Below are 20,880 nucleotides of genomic sequence, written 5' to 3' on the forward strand. Positions count from 1 at the left end.
TGAAGAAAACAGAGGAAATCTACAAATACCGTCTACCTGCTCTTATATATCTTGATAAGAACATCCAGCCAATTAAAACACAGATGATGAGCAAATAAACACGCCCCCTCGTGTCTTCCATCAGCAGCTGGTTAGAACAGGTATGATGTTGTAGCAGCGCCCCCTGCTGGTCGATATCTCAGTGGAGCATCTCTCCAGCCAATTAGAAAGCATGATATCGTTAGCAACACACGCGCCGAGGTTTGTGTGGGAAGCGCTGTGTGAGGATTGCAGTCACTGCTTAGAGGAGCCTGGCTGCGTTGTAAGCAATAAGCATAGGCAGGTAGCAGTTAGCGTCATAATGGTGGAAGACAGAGCTGATACATTTCTAATGTACACACCGTTACAGCTGATAACAATTGCTGGCATGTTTGTGTGGTATTTTTCGTAATAGTTTGGAAACTAGCAGAAGGATACTACATCGGTTGTATAGACGTGGCATTGCAATGTGGTTTGACAATTTTCAATGTAAGCCTGACAGCAGACTTGCATTTAACATTACAGCAGTCTTGCTGTAACACATGATCTCCCTAGAATTACATGATCTCCCTAGAAACACTTTGGTGAGGAGAAGTTGTGTGGGGAGGGCTCACACAGATTGCTTATCTGCTACCACACAGGAAAGTGGTTGACATAGTTTGTAGTCCTTTCTTGTCTTGTTTAGAGTCCTGGTGGAATAGACTGTAGACCAGTGGTCCTCAAACTAAGGCCTGCGGGGGGAATGTGGCCACCTGAGCGGTTTTTTACCGGCCCCCACACACAATATGTATTACTTATAGATGTACTCAGCTACCTCTTTAAATACTGGTGGTCCGCATATAGAATAGCAGTGCTGGCACCACCCATCCACATGGAAGCCAGAAGCAGTAACTCGCTGGTTTCCAATCAAATTCCACATCAGGTGACACTGCTGTCCAATTGGACTGCAGGTTGTCACCTGGGTATGCTTCACTGGCCTGCAAAAACTTCTACATCTTTTTATGTATACTCCGGCCCCTCAGGAGTCTGAAGTAGGTTGACCCGGCCCTCGACCCAAAACGTTTAGGGACCCCTGCTGTAGACCATCGACCCATCGACTCCAGAAGCTATATGTAGCATACGGAAAAACTCAGGCATTTCACTTGAGCAAACGCCGTGAGATAAGCGCTCCCATTCATCTCAGTTATGAACAGTGGCGTAACTAAGATTAATGCCCCCAAGTGAAACTTTGATTGCCTCCCCCCCCCCCCCCCCCCCCATATTCACATCACTTCCCTTGCCTCCCTTTGGTGACCCTCACGGCCTAGGGGCCCATCCCACAAGGGTCATAAAACAAGTGTGGCCATCAGGATATTCACAACCATAACAAGTGCAGCCACAAAGCCCTGATCTGAAGGATGGACCTCTTTATCAGAGGAAGGGAAGGTTTGTAGTTGGGGGCCCCCCACAGCTCTGGGCCCCGCTGCGACCACAGGGGCTGCTCTTCTCTAGTTATGCCACTGGTTATGAAGCTGTGGATCTTGAGCAATAAATGAAGGAAACAATCACCAGCAGCCACTTGTCAACTGGCCCTTACCTTGGAATGCAGAAGTTGCTTGATTAGTCATTGCAGAAATAATATACAGTAGTGGTCTCCTACCAAGGGACCTAATGGACTAATTACTCTACAAAGACTTCCGAAGTCCCCTCGGCGGGGGATACGAACGGAGGAGCCAGCGCAGCACCGGGAGAGGAGAGGGATGGCTCATTAGGACCGAGCCTTCCCTCTCCTTAGGGGAGTATCTGCCTTTTTAATTAAAAAAAAACGGGGTTTCATTAGCTTTAAAGAGGAACTACAGTGAAAATAGCATAATGAAAAAAGTGCTTAATCTTTACAATAATTATGTATAAATGATTTAGTCAGTGTTTGCCCATTGTAAAATCTTTCCTCTCCCTGATTTACATTCTGTAATTTATCACATAGCGACATTTTATACTGTAGGCAGGTGATGTCAGCGGAAGGAGATGCTTCTCCCTTTTTTGGCCATTGGAAACAGCTGTTATTTCCCATAATGCAACAAGTCTCCCACAGTGTTGTCAGTACCTAGGTGTTGACAACACAATGAGGGAGGGGTTTCACCACAATATCAGCCATACAGAGCCCCCTGATGATCTGTTTGAGAAATGGAATAGATTTCTCATTGGAAAGGGGGTATCAGCTACCGATTCGGATGAAGTTACGGTTTCTCCTTAAGGCCCCTACACACGCATAATTAAAGTCATCTGAGGCGGCCAATAACGACCTCTTCAGCGGATAATCCTGTGTGCGTACAGCAGCCTCCGACAAGCAACTGCCGCTCGGCTAGCGATCCACCCGGCGGATCAGCTCAGCCGAGCAACGGCCAATTGCTTTGTGCACACTGCTCCCCCTGCCCACCAAGTGACAACACATGTCCGTGCCTTTCTGTCGGCCCTCTGCCTCCCACATAGCAAAAGACACGTCAGCTGTACAGCGACTCTCCGTCTGTACTGCATCAGCCCAGCGATGGTGCCGGAGGGGTCGGGTCCCGATGGGTAACATCAGTCAGCCAGTGTGTACGGGTCTTTAGACAACCTCTAATGTAGCTCAAGCTGAGCAGCTCATCCTTACAAAGACTGGAAAGTAAGCAATCACCTAGAGTGATCATTATTCCCATGAGTGTACTTACCTTAACAAAGCACAACAGGTACGGGATATCAACCTCCGAATAGGCCCGTCTCACCCATAGAGTAGACAAACAGTGACGTTTAGTGACGAAACGCGTCACATGAGTTGAGGCCGACACGGAAGTGCAGCTTTTGCTGCGTCCCCCGTGCCTCCGCCACTCTTCCTCCCTTTGTTGCTAACTACGCGTGCATTGCGTCCCATCCTATGCGTTCAAGTGATGACTTCCTACAGGTGGAGCTCTCTGTGAGGCTGGTGATGCTGCTTCTTCCCGGCAATGAGGTGGGCGCATTCCTCGACTAGTACATGAGATACCCCGAACCAAGGGCATTAGCGAGCAAAAGGTTTTTAGAGGTTTGACACTTGAATATTGTGTCAGTAACGAGGGCGTATGTAAATTATTACAGAGGCGTGCAATCAGTATGCACACGGGGTTGTTGACTATTGCTGCTTGCTATCACTTCCGAGGAGGCTTTTACTATACTTTGGCCTCAATTCATAAAAGGCTTTGCGGTAAAAAAAATCTGGGAGGGAAAATACCGCATTCGGTATTTTAGACCTTTGTGTGCTAATTCATAAAGATTTTCACAGCTCCCTTTGAAGTTCGGTAAATTACCGCAGCCCATTGAGCGGTACAGCAGAAGCGTGGCGATATCTCTCTTTTGTAACAAGCTGTAATTACGGTTCCCTGTACAGACTCACAGAGACTTCGGCTCCCTGCACAGACTCACAGAGACTTCGGCTCCCTGCACAGACTACTCAGAGACTTCGGCTCCCTGCACAGACTCACAGAGACTTCGGCTCCCTGCACAGACTCACAGAGACTTCAGCTCCCTGCACAGACTCACAGAGACTTCGGCTCCCTGCACAGACTCACAGAGACTTCGGCTCCCTGCACAGACTCACAGAGACTTCGGCTCCCTGCACAGACTCTCAGAGACTTCGGCTCCCTGCACAGACTCTCAGAGACTTCGGCTCCCTGCACAGACTCACAGAGACTTCGGCTCCCTGCACAGACTCACAGAAACTTTAGCTCCCTGCACAGACTCACAGAGACTCCGGTTCCCTGCACAGACTCACAGAGACTCCGGTTCCCTGCACAGACTCAGAGACTTCGGCTCCCTGCACAGACTCACAGAGACTTCAGCTCCCTGCACAGAAGGAGATTTCACATTGTTAAGACCTCACCAGAGATGTCGGTAATTATCGTCTGATTTACCGCTTGGCTTTATGAATTGACATTTGCTGACAATTTACTGACATATGTTGGAGGTAATTACAGCCAAGTCAGTAATTTACCTCACTGCTCGGTAATTTCAGTTTTTCATGCAGTAACAGCCTTTATGAATTGACACTTTGCTAAGTGCTCGGGAAAGTCTGCTGTTTTCAGCATTACCACATGCTTTATGAATTGAGGCCTATATTACCTTGGGCCCAAAGATTTGTTCCTATTGCTAGGTACAAGAATTATAATTCGAAATAATCATCTACACATTTACATATGTCTAACTTCTGTTGTTAATTTGTGATATGTCTTTTTTTAGTAACACTTTAATAAATGGCTGATTTAGAGGTGATTAACCTACAAGAGGAGCCAGAAAACACCTGTAATGCCAAACCTGGTCCATCGTCCGCCCCAGCTTCAGCTCGGTGAGTGTGTTATATTATCAAGCACTTAGGCCAGGTTTACAGTGAGCTATTGCGGTGCATTGTAAATCAGAATGTCGCATTGCAACGCACCGTTCACAGTGCACCCGTTTTAGTGCAGTCTGACGGAGGGTGGTTTCACAATGCACTGCTTGCAGGACGTTTTACCGCATAATGCCACCTTTAATACGTACAGTGAAGCATACTTTTCATAGACTGTATGCTTCACTGTATGCAACGCAACGTGCAGCTTTGCTTTCCCATTCCACTGCATTGCCTACTTGCTGTTACAGGGAATGCAATGGAACTTTTACTGTGAACCAACCTAGCTCTAGGGTTTGGAGAAGTGGGCAAGTTTATCTGTGATTCGCGCTGGTTCCATACTTACCTGCAGGGGCGTAACAAGACTTAATAGGGCCCCCCCCCCCCTGCAAAAATTATAACATGGGGCCCCCTTGGTACCGAACCCCATGAGGATCATGTGACCGGGAGTCGGCAAATGACAGCAGAGAGTGTTCTGCTGTGAAGCAACATCTGCAAGCAGGAAAAAATGATACGGAGCGCTATTCTGCATGGCAGGAGGAGGTGGCGGGGAGGTTTTTTGCTATTTGGCTGCTCTTGCAGTTGAGGAGAGGACAGAGAAGGGGCCCCCACGGGCCCACGTCGATGGCCGGGGACGCAGGGGTGATTGCTATGCCCATGCTTACCTGGGCCTTCCTTAAAGGTAACCAGAGCCCACGAAAATAAAAAAATGGATACTTAAGAGGCTCAGAGACGAGTAATCAGGTGTGTTTTTACTCACCCGGGGCTTCCTCCAGCCCCATAAGCACGGATGCGTCCCTCGCCGACCTCCTGCGGTCTCTTGTTCAGCCGCAGTGAGCCCCGGGAACAGGCTCAGTGATGTCAGTCCGGGTCTACTGTGCATGCGCAGTACGTCCACAAATGCGCAGAAGATCCAGACTGGCTTTGACTGAGCCCGTTACCGGTGCTCACTGCGGCTAAACGAGAGACCGCAGGAGGACAACGAGGGACGCATCTTTGCTTATGGGGCTGGAGGAAGCCCCGGGTAAGTAAAAACACCTCATTACTTGTCTCTGAGTCTCTTTACCTGGGGTTTCCTCCAGCCCTCCATAAGCATGCGAGTCCCTCGCCGTCCTCCCACGGTCCATCGTTCAGCCATAATTAGCCCCAATAACAGTCTCAGTCGCAGCGTTCTGCGTATCGATTCTTTGATTTGCGTGGGCTCTGGTACACTTTAAGCCCCCTTGAGGCCATTCGTCCCTCGCTGTCTCCCCGGGTGGCTCCTGTCACCTGTAATAGTACCCAAAAGCCTGTCCGTGTCACGCTTCATCGTGCAGCGCAGCCAGGCGCGCTCCCAGTCCCTGTGAGTGTTCTGCGCCTGCGCAGTACTATTGCGCAAGTGCAGGACGCTCCCAGCCGTTGAGGCGTACCGGTCCGCACGTGTGTGACAAAGCCCGACTCAGCCAGGCTTTCGGGCAGCCTCAAGGGGGCTTAGGATGCACCAGGTAGGTATGGTACCCGAGACACTTCTCCTCTCACGTACACTTTAAGGCTTTTTTATGTACTGGGATCCTGTATGCAAGGACCCGCAATGTGAGTGCTTGGGTTCTTGTATTGTTTTATCATTTAATAAATGTTTGAACTGTGGACACTGAAGACCTGACACCAGACCTATCATTTGTCTGTGTAGTGGTGGCCGTTTGTGAGGTTTATCGTGCACTAGGTGGTTGCAGTTTGTTTTCATACAGCAGTGAGGTTACAGGATTCTATTCCCTCTCTAGGTCCACGTGGATAGTGGGGAATTGCGTAATTCGGCATTCCAGCTATTACAGTGTTTTAAAAGTAACTTCAGCTCCGTGTTCTGACGGCGCCGAAGTTACTGACTGTGCTATAGCCGTAATTTCTTTTACGGACTATGGTGGCGCCGGCTGCGCTCAAATCTCCTGCGCTATTATTACAGCGCTTGCCTAATAATGTCTCCTGTGTACGCTCTTGTATATGTTTTCCTCTTTAACTGCTACTAGGGCTTATTTTCGGGGCAGGGCTCATATTTTGAGCTAGCTTGAATGCGTACATCAAAAAAGGGCGTCGGGAAAAAAGGGCGCGTGGTGTAAACGATAAACAGTATTATCGTTTATTGAAATATTGTGTAGAATTTCGTTTAGAAATAGTGTTTTAAGAATTTATAATTCACTAAATAATGTGTATGAGATCGGCAATTCTTAAAACGTTAATCTTCCCTATTTGTAAACTGAAACTTATATTTACGTTTGTTAAAAACCCTCCCTGTACCTATCCCTAACCCCTAGACCCCCCTGTTGGTGCCTAAACCTAAGACCCCCCTGTTGGTGCCTAAACCTAAGACCCCCAGTTGGTGCCTAAACCTAAGACCCCCCTGTTGGTGCCTAAACCTAAGACCCCCCTGGTGGTGCCTAAACCTAAGACCCCCCTGTTGGTGCCTAAACCTAAGACCCCCCTGTTGGTGCCTAAACCTAAGACCCCCCAGTTGGTGTCTAAACCTAAGACCCCCCTGTTGGTGCCTAAACCTAAGACCCCCAATGGATAATAATGTTTTACAGACATTAATAAATAAAAAATGTAAATAAAAAAATGTAATTAATTTTTTTGGGTGGATAATAATGTTTTAGAAATGTTTTAGAAATGTGATTTAGTATCTTTATAAACGTTATTCGTCACGGGCTCATTTTGTAAAGTTAAATCATCACAAACATAGTTATAAATCCTTAAAAATCTCCGGGCACCGTTTGTTAAAACGTTAATAATCTCCGGCGCCTTTTTTTCCCTGTTTGGCGCCCGGTAAACGATATTTATAATGGGAGTGAATGGGGCACCCTTTTTGTCCACTTGTCTCATGCGCCCAAATCTCCTGCTTCCAGCTTGAATTTCCGGCCACGGCTTATTTTTAGGGAAACACTGTATATAGCCAAGGTGACAGCCTTTTAAATATAGGACCCAATGTTAGGATGGGGACAGTACCATTCAAATGAACGGGACACATTTTTGGACTTTTTTTTAATGAGGTAAACTGATAAAAAAAGAAAGAAAAAAGAAAACAAAAAAGTGGGGTACTGGGAGGGAGGCACCCCCAACAATGTGTAAAATGATTAAAAACAGACTAAAAAGCAAGAAAAAACTTAGGACTGATATACAGGGCCGGTTCTAGACCCCCCCCCCCCCCCGCACAGCACCCAAAAATTTTCACCCACATCATAGGTAGGTAGGTAGCCAGGTATAGTTGCCCCAGTATAGGTAGCCAATATAGTAATTACTTCCTGTATGCACACTGATAGGCGACCCGCTGTCCTGTCACAGTGGCGCAGCGGGTCGCTCTGCTATGAGGTCTGATCAGCGGCGAGCGGCATGAAAGGAGGATGGGAACAGCAGCTTCAAGGTAAGAGTGAATTGGCCCAGTGCGCAGGGGGAGTCCTAGGGTGGCCATTAGCCAGCTCTGGGGCAATACTATCTGTGGCAGTTCTATGGATTTTTTTTTTTATAGATTTTGATAAGCCCTGCTGATCCTCTGCCTCTACTTTTAGCCATCGACCCTGAACATGCAGATAACATGTCTCTGTATCAGCCCCAGGCTTTTTTCAGGTGTGCGATTCAGACAATAACTGATACCAGAAAGATCAGCAGGACGCAGGGCAAATGGTATTGTATAAAGGTAGTAAACATGGCAGCCTCCTTATACGTCTTGCTTCAGGTGATCTTTAAATGTAATGACAGTTCTACATTAACCACTTCACAACTGAGGGGTTTTACCCCTTGAACACCAGAGCAATTTTTACCTTTCAGCGCTCCTTTCATTCATTCGTCTATAACTTTATAATTCGTTATCGCAATGAAATTAACTATATCTTGTTTTTTTTTCGCCACCAATTAGGCTTTCTTTAGGTGAGACATTATGCCAAGAATTATTTTATTCTAAATGTGTTTTAATGGGAAAATAGGAAAAAATGTGGGAAAAAAATCATTATGTTTCAGTTTCGGCCATTATAGTTTTTAAATAATGCATGCTACTGTAATTAAAACTCATGAAATGTATTTGCCCATTTGTCCCGGTTCTAAAACCGTTTAAATTATGTCCCTATCACAATGTTTGGCGCCAATATTTTATTTGGAAATAAAGGTGTCTTTAGTTCAGTTTTGCATCCATCCCTAATTACAAGCCCATTGTTTATAAAGTAACAGTGTTGTACCCTCTTGACATAAATATTTAAAAAGTTCAGTCCCTAAGGTAACTATTTAGGTTTTTTTTATTGTATTTTTTTTTTTTAATTACAAAAAAAAAAAAAATGGGGAGTGTGGGAGGTAATGCGTTAATTTATTGTGTAAAACTAATGTATGTGTATATGAAAAATGCTTTAGGGTGTAGTTTTACTATTTGGCCACAAGATGGCCACAGTGATTTTTTGTTCATGCGACCTGCAAACGTCCGGAAGTACGCTTGCAGGAAGCACAATGAGGCTGGGAAAATCACAATGATTGCAGCTGATCATTGAGGGGGCTTAGATCAATGAATGGGAATGGTTTTTCCCATTCATTGATCTCCGTGCGAGCAGGCGGCGGCGTGCAGGAGCGGCGGGATTGCGCGAACGAGCGAGCGGGAGCACAGAAAGCGGCGGTAGCGCAGGAGGTGCGGATATCTCCATCCCTGGGGGTAAAGTGGTTAAAGGAGAACAGAGGTGACATGTGACATGATGAGATAGACATTGGTATGTTCAGAGCATAGCACACAAATAACTATGCTGTGTTCCTTTTTTTCTTTCTCTGCCCGAAAGAGTTAAACATCAGGTATGCAAGTGACAGTTTATGTCCGGGTCGGGACCAGGTCAGACTATAGCATAACCCTCACTGATAAGTAATTACAGCCATAAAACACTTTCCTGTCAGTAAATGGCTTCTGAGAGCAGGAGAGAGATAAAAAGGGTAATTAATAGATTTGAGCTCTGGCATACTTCAATGAATGTGTCATTGTGCTGAGACAATGAAGCAGTCAAAACTAGATTTAAATGTAAAATAAAACTGTAGGATAGCTAAAAAAAAAAAAAAAAGTCATTTTTAGGATCAGGATAGATACAATTGTTTTTCTCATTCGTTTATTTTCACCTCGGATGTCCTTTAAAGGGTTACTCAAAGGCAGCATCAGTAAAAGTGGATTGATGGATTTTTGCTCTGGTTGTGCAGGTCTTCCAGCCCCCCTGGATCTGGAGGGGACGCTTTGAACATTACTGCCAGCAAACCTTGTGGGAATTCTCCCAGCTACTTTGCAGCTTTAGATGCTACTGTGGAGGCTTTGCAAGATCGCGCCCAATCTCTGATCGATAAAATCAATGAAAAGCGTGCCAAGGATCAAATAGTGATGAAAAACTTTAAGGCAAATCTAAACATGAAGGTAGAGTATGCTCTTTACTGCACAATTGTAAGCATAACAGACACGTGCACATAAGGATTCATTCTGACCTGGGATCTTAATATCCTGGAAACACATGTGATTTTTGCAGATGATCAGCTTTTTGCAGTAATCCTCACTTGGTTTGCATCTCAGGAATGTTTTGTCATGTTTGTTTTATAAGAATATGGGTTTTATGTTAATGTTATGTGCTTTTCATTAGTGTTTTTACTGCTTTTGCAATGCATTTTTCATGTATTTTGCATGCGTTTTAACTACTTGAAGACCGCCTCACGCCAATGGGTGTGACCGCGGCGGCAGCCCCAGGACCGCCTAACGCCAATTGGCGTCAAGTCCTGGAGCTGCAGTTTCCCAGGGAACGGCCAAGCGCATGAGCAATCGTTCCCTGCCCATTCACAGAGTGGAGTTCCGTGAATAGCCTGCTAGCCCCTTTATTTACAAGCGTACAGCGCTGCGGTCTCCAGCAGCGCTGTACGAGATCGGCCATGCCTGGCCTCTGATTGGCCGGGGATTGCCATCCTCTCATAGGCTGATGCCTATGAGAGGCGGAAGAGGACGGATCGCCGTCCTGTTCAGTGTAATGCACGGAGGGGAGGAGGGAAGGGAGGGAGAGAGAGCCTGATACAGGCTAAGGAAAAAAAAAGTGACAGCAGTGCTGAAAAGCCTGCACAGCCCATTTCAGCCAAAAAGAGCTTGGTCTTTAGGGGGGTTTAACACTGTGGTCATCAAGTGGTTAATGCGTTTGCGGTTCGCATATACAAAAAGCATATGCTTTTTTTTGGGGGGGGGGGGGGGGGGGGGAACGTATAGAAAAACGCATGAAAAAAAGGCATACTATTGCGTTCCCATTGACTTTCATTTTTTGGCAGAGTTCCTGCATATTATGCAACAAAACCAGCGTTTTCGGAACGCATACTGTAAATCGCAGGTCTCTGCGTTTTTTTTTCTGCGTCCCATTCACTAACATTGCTGCATAAATTGCAGTGTTTTACGCAACGCTAACGTTTCTGCTGTGTGTGCACCCAGCCAGAAGCTTGTGTTTGTCCTTAGCAGCTCCGCCCACACACCATAAAATAATGGATAATGGGAACTTTGCTGCAGCTAAGACTTTATTTTTATTTATTTTTCTACAATAGCTTATGGTACAAACTCTCTTTGCCATAGGCTGCAAATCAACGTAGCGGATGTGCTATAGCTATACCACATTTGGACTGCTTCAGCTACCCGCACACTCCCGGGGGATTAAACACTTAAGGTGGCCACACACGATACAATAAAATTATCTGATTTTATGGCAATTCGACAAAAACTATTGGATTTTTCAAAAAATGTAAAGCTTTTTTTTTTTTTTTTTTTTTTAAATATTTTATCCGAGCAAGAAATCTGTTCGGATTTCCCATTTATATTTCATAAAAGTCTATCGGCAGTGCTGGATTTTTCATGAGAATTAAATGGTGTGTGGTAAATGGTGTGCAGCAAATGCAACAATTCCTGTAAGGTTAATGTTATGTTGTGGCCGCAGCGCAGCGGGCAAATGTATCACATCTTACTTTATTCAATGAAATTAAGCCGCCGGCTTTTTCTCTGCCTCTCTCCTCCCCCCCGCCTCTCTCTCCTCCCCCCGCCTCTCTCTCTCCTTCTCTTATGGGCAGCCGGCGGGGACACGCGTGTCCAGGAGAGTCGTTCGTCGCGACAGGAGAGCAGAGCGGGGAGGCTGCAGACATTGCTTCTGCTAGCACCCGCTCTGCAAGAACGGCAGGATTCCCTGCCGCGACGAACGACTCCGGAGGGACACGCGTGTCCCCGCCCGGCTGCCCATAGGAGAGCGAGAGAGGCGGGGGGGGGGGGGAGGGAGGAGGAGAGAGAGGCGGGGGGAGGAGAGAGAGGCAGATAAAAAAGGCAGTTCGCACATTGTCGCCGGCTTAATTTCATTGAATAAACTAAAGATGTGATACATTTGCCCGCTGCGCTGCGGCCACAACATAACATTAACCTTACAGGAATTGTTGCATTTCTCACATTGGCCGCAGCGCAGCGGCCAGTTCGCACATTGGCCAGCCAGAACCCGAAGTGGCCGGCCACTTCTAGTTCTGGCCAAACTTCGGGTTCTGGCCGTAACATATATAAGGAAATTGACAATTTACCACACACCATTTAATTCTCATGAAAAATCCAGCACTGCCGATAGACTTTTATGAAATATAAATGGGAAATCCGAACAGATTTCTTGCTCGGATAAAATATTTAAAAAAAAAAAAAAAAGCTTTACATTTTTTGAAAAATCCAATAGTTTTTGTCGAATTGCCATAAAATCAGATAATTTTATTGTATCGTGTGTGGCCACCTTAAGTGTTTAATCCCCCGGGAGTGTGCGGGTAGCTGAAGCAGTCCAAATGTGGTATAGCTATAGCACATCCGCTACGTTGATTTGCAGCCTATGGCAAAGAGAGTTTGTACCATAAGCTATTGTAGAAAAATAAATAAATAAAAATAAAGTCTTAGCTGCAGCAAAGTTCCCATTATCCGGAACTCAAGCAACCGGAAGTGTCAGCTAACTGGCATGCCTGAGGGATAACGGGACTTTGTTTTGGGGGTTTTCGGGGGTGTTTGCAGGCATTAAAATACTCACAGAGCCTCCAGCAACATCTTGTAGCCTTCCTGTAGCTCCTAGCAGCTTCCGGGATCCTCCATGCACGGCTCCCGGCGTGTCCTGTGATGCGAGTCTGCCGACTTCTATGCATGGAGGATGCCGGAAGCTGCTAAGAGCTACAGGGAGGTTACAATACATTGCTGGAGGCTCTGTGAGTGTTCAGGGTGGGGGGGGATGGGCTCCACAGCCCCTATTTTCTTTGGAACTTGTGCCAACCACATGTAATTGTTGTGATTTAGCAAGGACAACGATAGGAAAAACCTCCTCGTGCTATTAGGCAGGAGACACACTTGAGCAAATCCAGTGTTTTGTCGCATAAAAGGCATGTCGCATATGTATCTTGTATATTTGTGTACACCATAGTCTGTATTATGTACCCCATGTTTGTTTCTTACTTTGTACAGCGGCAGTGAAATGTTGGCGCTTTATAAATCAATAATAATAATATAATGATGGTCTATGGTGCTGCTGTGGTTTCTCCGAAGGCTTATGTGATTCTCCATGGCGTTAAGAACAAAAAAAAAAAAAAAAGATACAACCTGCACTAATTTTCCCCACAACGCATCTGGTTTTCAATTAAAAAAAAAACTGCTCTTAAAGAAAAAAATAAAGCTAGTCAAAACTCTCTGCAAATCGCACAATTATGCGGCAAAACACTTGTGGGGAATCCTGTGCGGGGAAATACATGCAAGTGACAAAATATATGCATAAGTCCGCACTCCCTAATACAAAGGCCTCGATTCATAAAAGTGCTGTCGGTAAGGTAAAGTCGAGCGGGGAAACACCGCTGTCGGTATTTCAGCCTTCAGGGTGGTAATTCATAAAAATGTTTCTAGTTGTGATAGGAGTGCGGAGATATTCCGCTGTAGGCTATCGTTAGGCTGTCGGGAGACATGCGGAAACAGGAGAAGCTGGCCGAGTCCCTCCGTGCGGTGTTCTCTCTGCAGCTGCTTGGGAGGTCTGTCCCATTCACTGCAATGTATTCCGCACGCTTCTCGCCACATCAGAGGTAGCGGTAATCCCCGTCCGCATACCGCTTCCTCTAACCTTTATGAATTGACTACTTGTTACTTTTGTTAAGATAATCACCGCGCAAGGAGGTGATTTATCGCTCTGCTCGCGAATGTCGGCTTTTCATGCGGAAAAAGCCTTTATGAATACAGATTTTGCTATGTGGTCGGTAAAGTGAGCTGTATTCAGCATTTCCGCATGCGGGAATGCTTTATGAATCGAGGCCAAAGTGGCGTGCAACCCAGGAATGCGCTATAAACTATATGAAAGGAACACAATTATGCAATAAGTAAAAGTTTATCTCGGATCCACTTTAAACACCAAACACAATTAAAATCACTTAAAATACACAAACAACATTCCACAGCCACAATATGTGTGGGTACAATATAATATCAGGTGCTTCACCTCCAAAAATGCAAAAAGTGACCCTATATGCTGCTCAGTAGTAACTATCTGGGTTCACACTAGAACCCAGCATGGTAGACCGACCCGGATCCATGTAAGCGCAATTGGCGCCACTGGTAGGGTAGATAAATAAGAGCCTTAAACACATGCAAAGTGTTGTAATAGCATGGAAAAAGTGAACCCAATAAATATGCTCAGATATAAAATCATGAGTGTATATAGACAATGTATGTTGCAGTGTTCTCCCCAGAATTTTTTTCCAGCCGGGCGGCATGAAATAGTAGCCGGGTGGCATGAAAAAGTAGCCAGGTGGGGCAATATGAGAGAATGCAGGGTCGGTGCTTCTGTGAGCAACTCTGCTTACAGCATAGGAGGAGGTGAGCCGATGACAGCCGGGTGGTCACCAAAACTAGCCGGGTGGAGCAGCCGGCTAAAAGGCGTACGTTAAAAAGGGGTGCTGGGTAAAAAGGGCGCCGGGTTTTTAACGATAAGCATGGATAACGTTTAAAAATGTATTATACTGTATTTCGTTTAAAATTAATGTTTTTTTTAAAGTTATAAATCATTAAATAATGTGCATTAAATTGGCAATTGTAAAAACGTTAATCTTTCGTTTAAATACTGAAACGTATAATAACGTTAAAAAAAAAAATTACTAAGTAACCCTCCCTGTACCTACCCCTAACCCCTAGACCCCCCTGTTGATGCCTAAACCTAAGACCCCCCCTGTTGGTGCCTAAGTAACCCTCCCTGTACCTACCCCTAACCCCTAGACCCCCCTGTTAGTGCCTAAACCTAAGACCCCCCTGTTGGTGCCTAAACCTAAGACCCCCCTGTTGGTGCCTAAACCTAAGACCCCCCTGTTGGTGCCTAAACCTAAGACCCCCCCTGTTGGTGCCTAAACCTAAGAGTTGGTGCCTAAACCTAAGACCCCCCTGTTGGTGCCTAAACCTAAGACCCCCCTGTTGGTGCCTAAACCTAAGACCCCCCTGTTGGTGCCTAAACCTAAGACCCCCCTGTTGGTGCCTAAACCTAAGACCCCCCTGTTGGTGCCTAAACCTAAGACCCCCCTTTTGGTGCCTAAACCTAAGACCCCCTGTTGGTGCCTAAACCTAAGACCCCCCCTGTTGGTGCCTAAACCTAAGACCCCCCTGTTGGTGCCTAAACCTAAGACCCCCCTGTTGGTTTTTTCGTTTAAAAATAATGTAAAAAAAAAAAAAAGTACTGTTTTTCGTTTAAAAATAATATTTAAAAATGTATAAATCATTAAATAATGTGTAATCATGAGAAGCAGTAATAAAACATTAAGTCTCCGGGCGCCGCTTTTAAAACGTTATTTTTCACCGGCGCCCTTTTTTCCTATCGGGCGCCCATTAAACGATATTTATTATAGGAGTGAATGGCGGCGCCCGATTTGTCCACTAGCCTCAGGCGCCCGAATTTACTGTTTCCGGCTAAAAGAGCCTGGGGAGAACACTGGTATGTTGCTATTACAATAAGGTGCAATGGACAATCAAATAAATGGTGAGAATCAAGCAAAACCAAATGGAGTAGTATACATACACCATCCCCGAACAGGGTCCTCTGTAGTGGATCAGCAGCAGCCAAATGTGTAGGGAGGAGGGAGGCACACAAAGCGATCCATGCATGGCGTGGTCAGCGTGACCACTTCGTCAGGAGCAAGGTAATGTGGGTAGAAATTGTGTAAATATGCCAGCGCCAGGTGTCCGGCCAATGAAAGTAGTCATTGGCTTAGCCTATTGCGGCGGACGGAACGCACGGAAGTCACGCTCAACAGTTGCCAATAGTGCCGGAAGATTAATTGTTATGAATCTATTACCATCCAGGGAAAATTTGCGTCACTATGGGAAGTAAAGAAGTACACGGTGGGACACTTTTGCGCTCCACCGCGTGATAACATTAGGAAATAACTACGGTGGCTGCAAGAGGGTAAAAACCTATGAAAGGCGTTTGAAAATCCGCAATAATGCTGTAAATAATCTCAAAAATAAGGCAGGGGGTTAAATTAATTAATGATAATGTTAGCCAAACAATGAAGCAATGCCGGGGGCACCCAAAAAGGGGCAGCGTGCACATGATATAAAACAAAAAACAGGCACAGAAAATACATCAGATTTAAATATATCCATGTATGCATAAGGGAGGGGCAAAATATTGTCCATCTAATAGGCACTTTTTGCATTTTTGGAGGTGAGACACCTGATATTATATTGTACCCACACATATTTTGTTGGGGAATGTAGTTTGTGTATTTTAAGTGATTATAATTGTGTTTAGTGTTTAACCACTTGCCGACCGCACGCTTATACCGTGCGTCGGCAAAGTGGCAGCTGCAGGACCTCGTGCGAGCGGCTGCTTCCTGTCAAATCACGGCGGGGGGCTCCGTGAATAGCCTGCGGGCCGCCGATGGCGGCTCGCAAGCTAAATGTAAACACAAGCGGAAATAATCCGCTTTGTTTACATTTGTACGGCGCTGCTGCGCAGCAGCGCCGTAAAGCAGATCGGCGATCCCCGGCCAATCAGCGGCCGGGGATCGCCGCCATGTGACAGAAGACAGCCTGTCACTGGCTGCACAGGACGGATAGCGTCCTGTGCAGCCCAGATCTCCCGGGGGAGCAGGTAGGAGAGGGAGGGGGGAGAATGTCGCCGCGGGGGGGGCTTTGAGGTGCCCCCCCCGCAAAATGCCTGCAAGTAGGAGCGATCAGACCCCCCCTGCACATCATCCCCATAGGGGGGAAAAAAGGGGGGCGATCTGATCGCTCTGTGTGGCCACGGATCTGTGCTGGGGGCTGCAGAGCCCACCCAGCACAGATCCAAACAAACAGCGCTGGTCCTTAAGGGGGGGTAAAGGGTGGGTCCTCAAGTGGTTAAAGGAACACTATTGATATACATATTGTTTTCAATTGAGATATGAATTGTTTGGGAAGTGTTGCTAAGTACTGGTATATACATTTCACTGGCAACCTCTGTTTACTGTTATCAAAATACTTTCAAACTTTACTGACTGAGGGCAGAATGAACCATGAGGGGAGGGGGAATTTCCCTCACACTTCATCAGTTAACCTTGTGTGTAACTGCGTGTGAGAGAGTGAAAGCTCCCAACAGCTGCAGCTTCTGTGTCCTGTGTTTCTGACTGAAGTGTCTGAAAAGAGCAGAGGAAACTTGTTATGAACATTTGTAATTGGCACAGCTTTTCATATTGTTTTTGCTTTCAGAGAAAAATACTCTGTAGTCTGATATGCAACTCTGACTGTGCATTGAAGCAGACTCCCCTTCTGCAATTGATTTGTTCCAATATAGCTAAATCCTACACTCAAATTAAAGCTTTTGCCTCTGATATTTAACATGAAAAGCAGAAAAATGTTTACACAGCTACTTAGACATTATTTGCACATTGTCATTTTAGAACACTTGGGTATTGATAGTATTCATTTAATAAATCATTTATATTTCATTCTGTTCATGCCCGTACATGCAAGTGTGATCCATCCGTTAGAAAAGTCAAAGTACAAGCTACGCCAGGGCTGAGGCCTCATTCACACTTTGTGCGCTTCTGTCTGCTTTTTTTTAGCATATCAATGTTAGGCTACATTCACATCTACCTAGTGAAGATGGCTGTGCGATCCGGACGCACCGCATATGATTGCACGCCATCTGCGCCGCTGCCCTCTGCGCTTCTGAACCCACCCATTGACAGTGATGGGATCAGCTCTGCGCAGTAGATGTGAACGGTAGAATGGCTGTCTATGCCCTTCTGCCGTTCCTGCGTTTCAGTACATCATACGCGCTTCCAAATGCGTATGACATGAACGAGTTGCTGAAAAAAAAAGCAGACAGAAGTGCACTGGTGTGAATGAGCTCTGAATGATGCTGTTCATATTTATCACCTAATTAATGTCAGTAAGTTTTGAGGTATACAGCAAAGCTAAGGGGGTGCCAGTTTACACGTATGGTATAGGAGGGTTTAAGAGACTCCGTAACAAAAATTGCATCCTGTTTTTTATCATCCTACAAGTTCCAAAAGCTATTCTAATGTGTTCTGGCTTACTGCAGCACTTTCTGCCATCACAGTCTCTGTAATAAATCAATGTATCTTTCCCTTGTCAGACTTGTCGGCCTGTGTCTGGAAGGCTGCCAAGTTCTTCAGTGTTGTGGTTCTGCTATGCACTCCCCCCTCCAGGCCCCTCTATGCACACTGCCTGTGTATTATTTAGATTAGGGCAGCTTCTCTCTTCTCTTTTACAAGCTGGATAAATCGTCCTCTGAGCTGGCTGGGCTTTCACATACTGAGGAATTAGACAAGAGCAAAGCTGTTTGCAGGAAGAAAAGAGCAGCCTGAAATTTCAGTGCATGAGAGATGCAGGGGAAAGAAACACACAAATGATCTCTTGAGATTCAAAAGGAAGGCTGTATACAGCCTGATTGTGTATGGATGTATTTTCTATGTGTGGACATACTGTACATCAACCTACTTCCTGTTTTGGGGGCCATTTTGTTTGTTTATAAACAAACTTTTTAAAACTGTTTTTAACCACTTTTAATGCGGCGAGGAGTGGCGAAATTGTGACAGAAGGTAATAGGAGATGTCCCCTAACGCACTGGTATGTTTACTTTTGTGCGATTTTAACAATACAGATTCTCTTTAAATGATGGGATTTGGTTTTGTTTGTGTGCCAGGTGGCGGAAATGACTCAGATTTTGGAAGACAGAATGTACCAGCAGTATGAGAAGAACAACAATGTGCTGCAGGCCAAGCTAAAGGAGCTGACGGAAGTCATAGAGGACATCAGTCATCTTCAGGAGTCTCTCAAACAAGTCTGCCACACCATAACCACTGTCTACAATGACCTGGGACTGCAACCAGACATGTGATTGCCCAGAGGAACCAGTCACCACACTGATATAAATCCAGAGCCTTTCAAGGAAGTTTCATACAGTAGTGATGTTAATACCCAGCAAAAGGGTGTTTCAGTTATGTTTGCAATTACCAGCAAGCCTAGGGTGCCTACACACATCCAACTTTGATTGGTCAATTATACCACCTTCATGTAGTATAAGGGCCAGCAGATTTTGAACATTATGAACATATTGAGTTTACCTTTCATACTACAGTATATGAAGGTGATAAAATTGTCCAATCAAAGTTTGGATGTATCTATGCACATTCAGTCGCCCATTAATGATACAATCTTGATTGTACAATCTTACCACATCTATGTCCTATAAGGGAGGTCCTAAAGTATTCATTCGAAGTTTATTTACACAGCTTACCCTTCTTCTACATACATTTAGTAAGATTGTACAATCAAGATTTGTTTCATCAAAGGGCACTTTTAGACGGGCATACATGTTACAGTATCAGTACAGCTGCCTGAAACAAAATTAGTTAAGCCAAGACAAAAATACGGCTTCTCCTACCTGCTGGATTTGAAGCATGTAACTAGTGCTCATTAGTTCAGCACTAACTCTATAACTCCTACCACCGGCAGCAGTTATGCTGGGAATACACTGAGTTTTTTTGACAGATCGATGGTCCGATACATAATTTCCGACATGTCCGATCGTTTTTTTTAATCCGTTTCTGCTAGAAGTGAATGGAAATCGATCAGACAGTAAATCTGCAGAAAAATCTCAGGGACATTAACATTGAATCCAAAAAATGTTAAATTGTCCGTGCTGGTTAAGAGTGCATACACACATGCAATTTTGATTGGCCAATCACTGACCAATTTTATCACCTCTACATAGTATGAGGGCCAACCGATTTTGAATTCTATGAACAGACTGTGCAGGTAAGCTCTCATACTACTTGGAAGTAGTAACATTGGCCAGTCATTGGTCAATCAAAACTGGATGTGTGTACCAGGCTTAGTGGTGACAGGCTGCATAGAAGTTCAGCAAAGCAACACTGTTGCCATGGCCACATGTACAGGTTAGTTGCTGTTGGCCTTTTGCCTTCCCTCCATTTCTTAGAATGAACATGTTACTTGGTTGAACAGGATCCCATACACATTAATCTTCAGAGCCAAGTCAAATTTGAGGTTCCTCTCCTTGAGCCCACTACAGGATTACTTCCTGTTTCCCACCATCCCCAATGGCAGCCCTGCATTGTTTAGTCAGTGGACTTATAGGGTTCACTTTAACTGACAGTTCCAAGGTAACACTTTCAATCTGCTCACTCCAATCAAAACTAAGCAAAAATGCATTGGAGCTGCTGTTTGGTTGCTAAGGGGTGGAACACTTTGCATTTTGGCTACTAAGTATGAATCCTTTTATAGATTTGTCTTGTTGAATTATTTTATATATGTTCTATAAACAAACATCAATTTCCTTCTGTGACGTTTCACTAAGAATATGGCGGCATACCGTGTGAATGACATAAACACACTTGGTTCATTTACGTTGGTAAAGCTGTTTGCAGTTATCAGCAAACTGTTAAATAAACACAAACACGTTTCTTCAAAACTAGAATGCATTTTATTCCAGATTCCAAAATGATAACATCATAAAGGATTTCTCTGCTAAAGGTCCGTACACACGCTGGACTGGAGGCAATGACGGGTCCGTCGTCACCTCCCGGTGGGTGGGCGTTTCAACGACAGTCCGGCGTGTGTACGCACTGTCGGCGTACTGATACGGCTGCTTCTGAGCGATCCGCCCGGCGGATCACTCGGAAACAGCCGTATCAGTCCGCCGACAGTGCGTACACACGCCGGACTGTCGTTGGAACGCCCACCCAGCGGGAGGTGACGACGGACCCGTCATTGCCTCCAGTCCGGCGTGTGTACGGACCTTAACCTGTGTGCCATTTATCAGCCCAGTGCTAGCTAGAACTATAATAACCAGTAAGCTCCTACACAATGGACTACTTAAAAAGTTGTGGCGGGTCTTAATTAAGCCTTCCATAAAGAATATATGTTTTTAACAGATTAGATGCAGAGTTAGATAAAAACATTGAATCAAACAAAAAAAAATCCCCCAAAACGT

The 20,880-nt window shown here is 45.3% G+C and overlaps 1 protein-coding gene across 2 annotated transcripts; it reads left to right on the forward strand.

The window, feature by feature from the left end:
* The first annotated feature begins 212 nt into the window (after positions 1-212).
* On the forward strand, positions 213-20,358 carry SYCE2 (synaptonemal complex central element protein 2). Of its 2 annotated transcripts, none has more exons than XM_068272187.1 (4): positions 213-301; positions 4,246-4,351; positions 9,578-9,785; positions 18,571-20,358. In XM_068272187.1, the coding sequence occupies exons 2-4, from the start codon at positions 4,260-4,262 to the stop codon at positions 18,763-18,765; spliced, it is 495 nt and encodes a 164-aa protein (XP_068128288.1). In that variant the 5' UTR covers positions 213-301; positions 4,246-4,259; the 3' UTR covers positions 18,766-20,358. The 2 variants fall into 2 exon arrangements, with proteins under 2 accessions (XP_068128288.1, XP_068128289.1); XM_068272188.1 differs by having other exon boundaries at positions 238-318.
* The last annotated feature ends 522 nt before the right edge of the window (positions 20,359-20,880 follow it).

The sequence above is a fragment of the Hyperolius riggenbachi genome, chromosome 3 (genome assembly GCF_040937935.1).
Source record: "Hyperolius riggenbachi isolate aHypRig1 chromosome 3, aHypRig1.pri, whole genome shotgun sequence".
Classification (NCBI taxonomy): Eukaryota; Metazoa; Chordata; class Amphibia; order Anura; family Hyperoliidae; genus Hyperolius; species Hyperolius riggenbachi.

What these genes read in the sequence shown, in the direction of transcription:
- SYCE2 (XM_068272187.1), top strand. Translation starts at nt 4,260, where the DNA reads ATGGCTGATTTAGAGGTGATTAACCTACAAGAGGAGCCAGAAAACACC. An exon ending in TCCGCCCCAGCTTCAGCTCG is followed by an intron (nt 4,352 to 9,577) that starts GTGAGTGTGTTA and finishes CTGGTTGTGCAG; the next exon opens with GTCTTCCAGCCCCCCTGGAT. An exon ending in AGGCAAATCTAAACATGAAG is followed by an intron (nt 9,786 to 18,570) that starts GTAGAGTATGCT and finishes TTTGTGTGCCAG; the next exon opens with GTGGCGGAAATGACTCAGAT.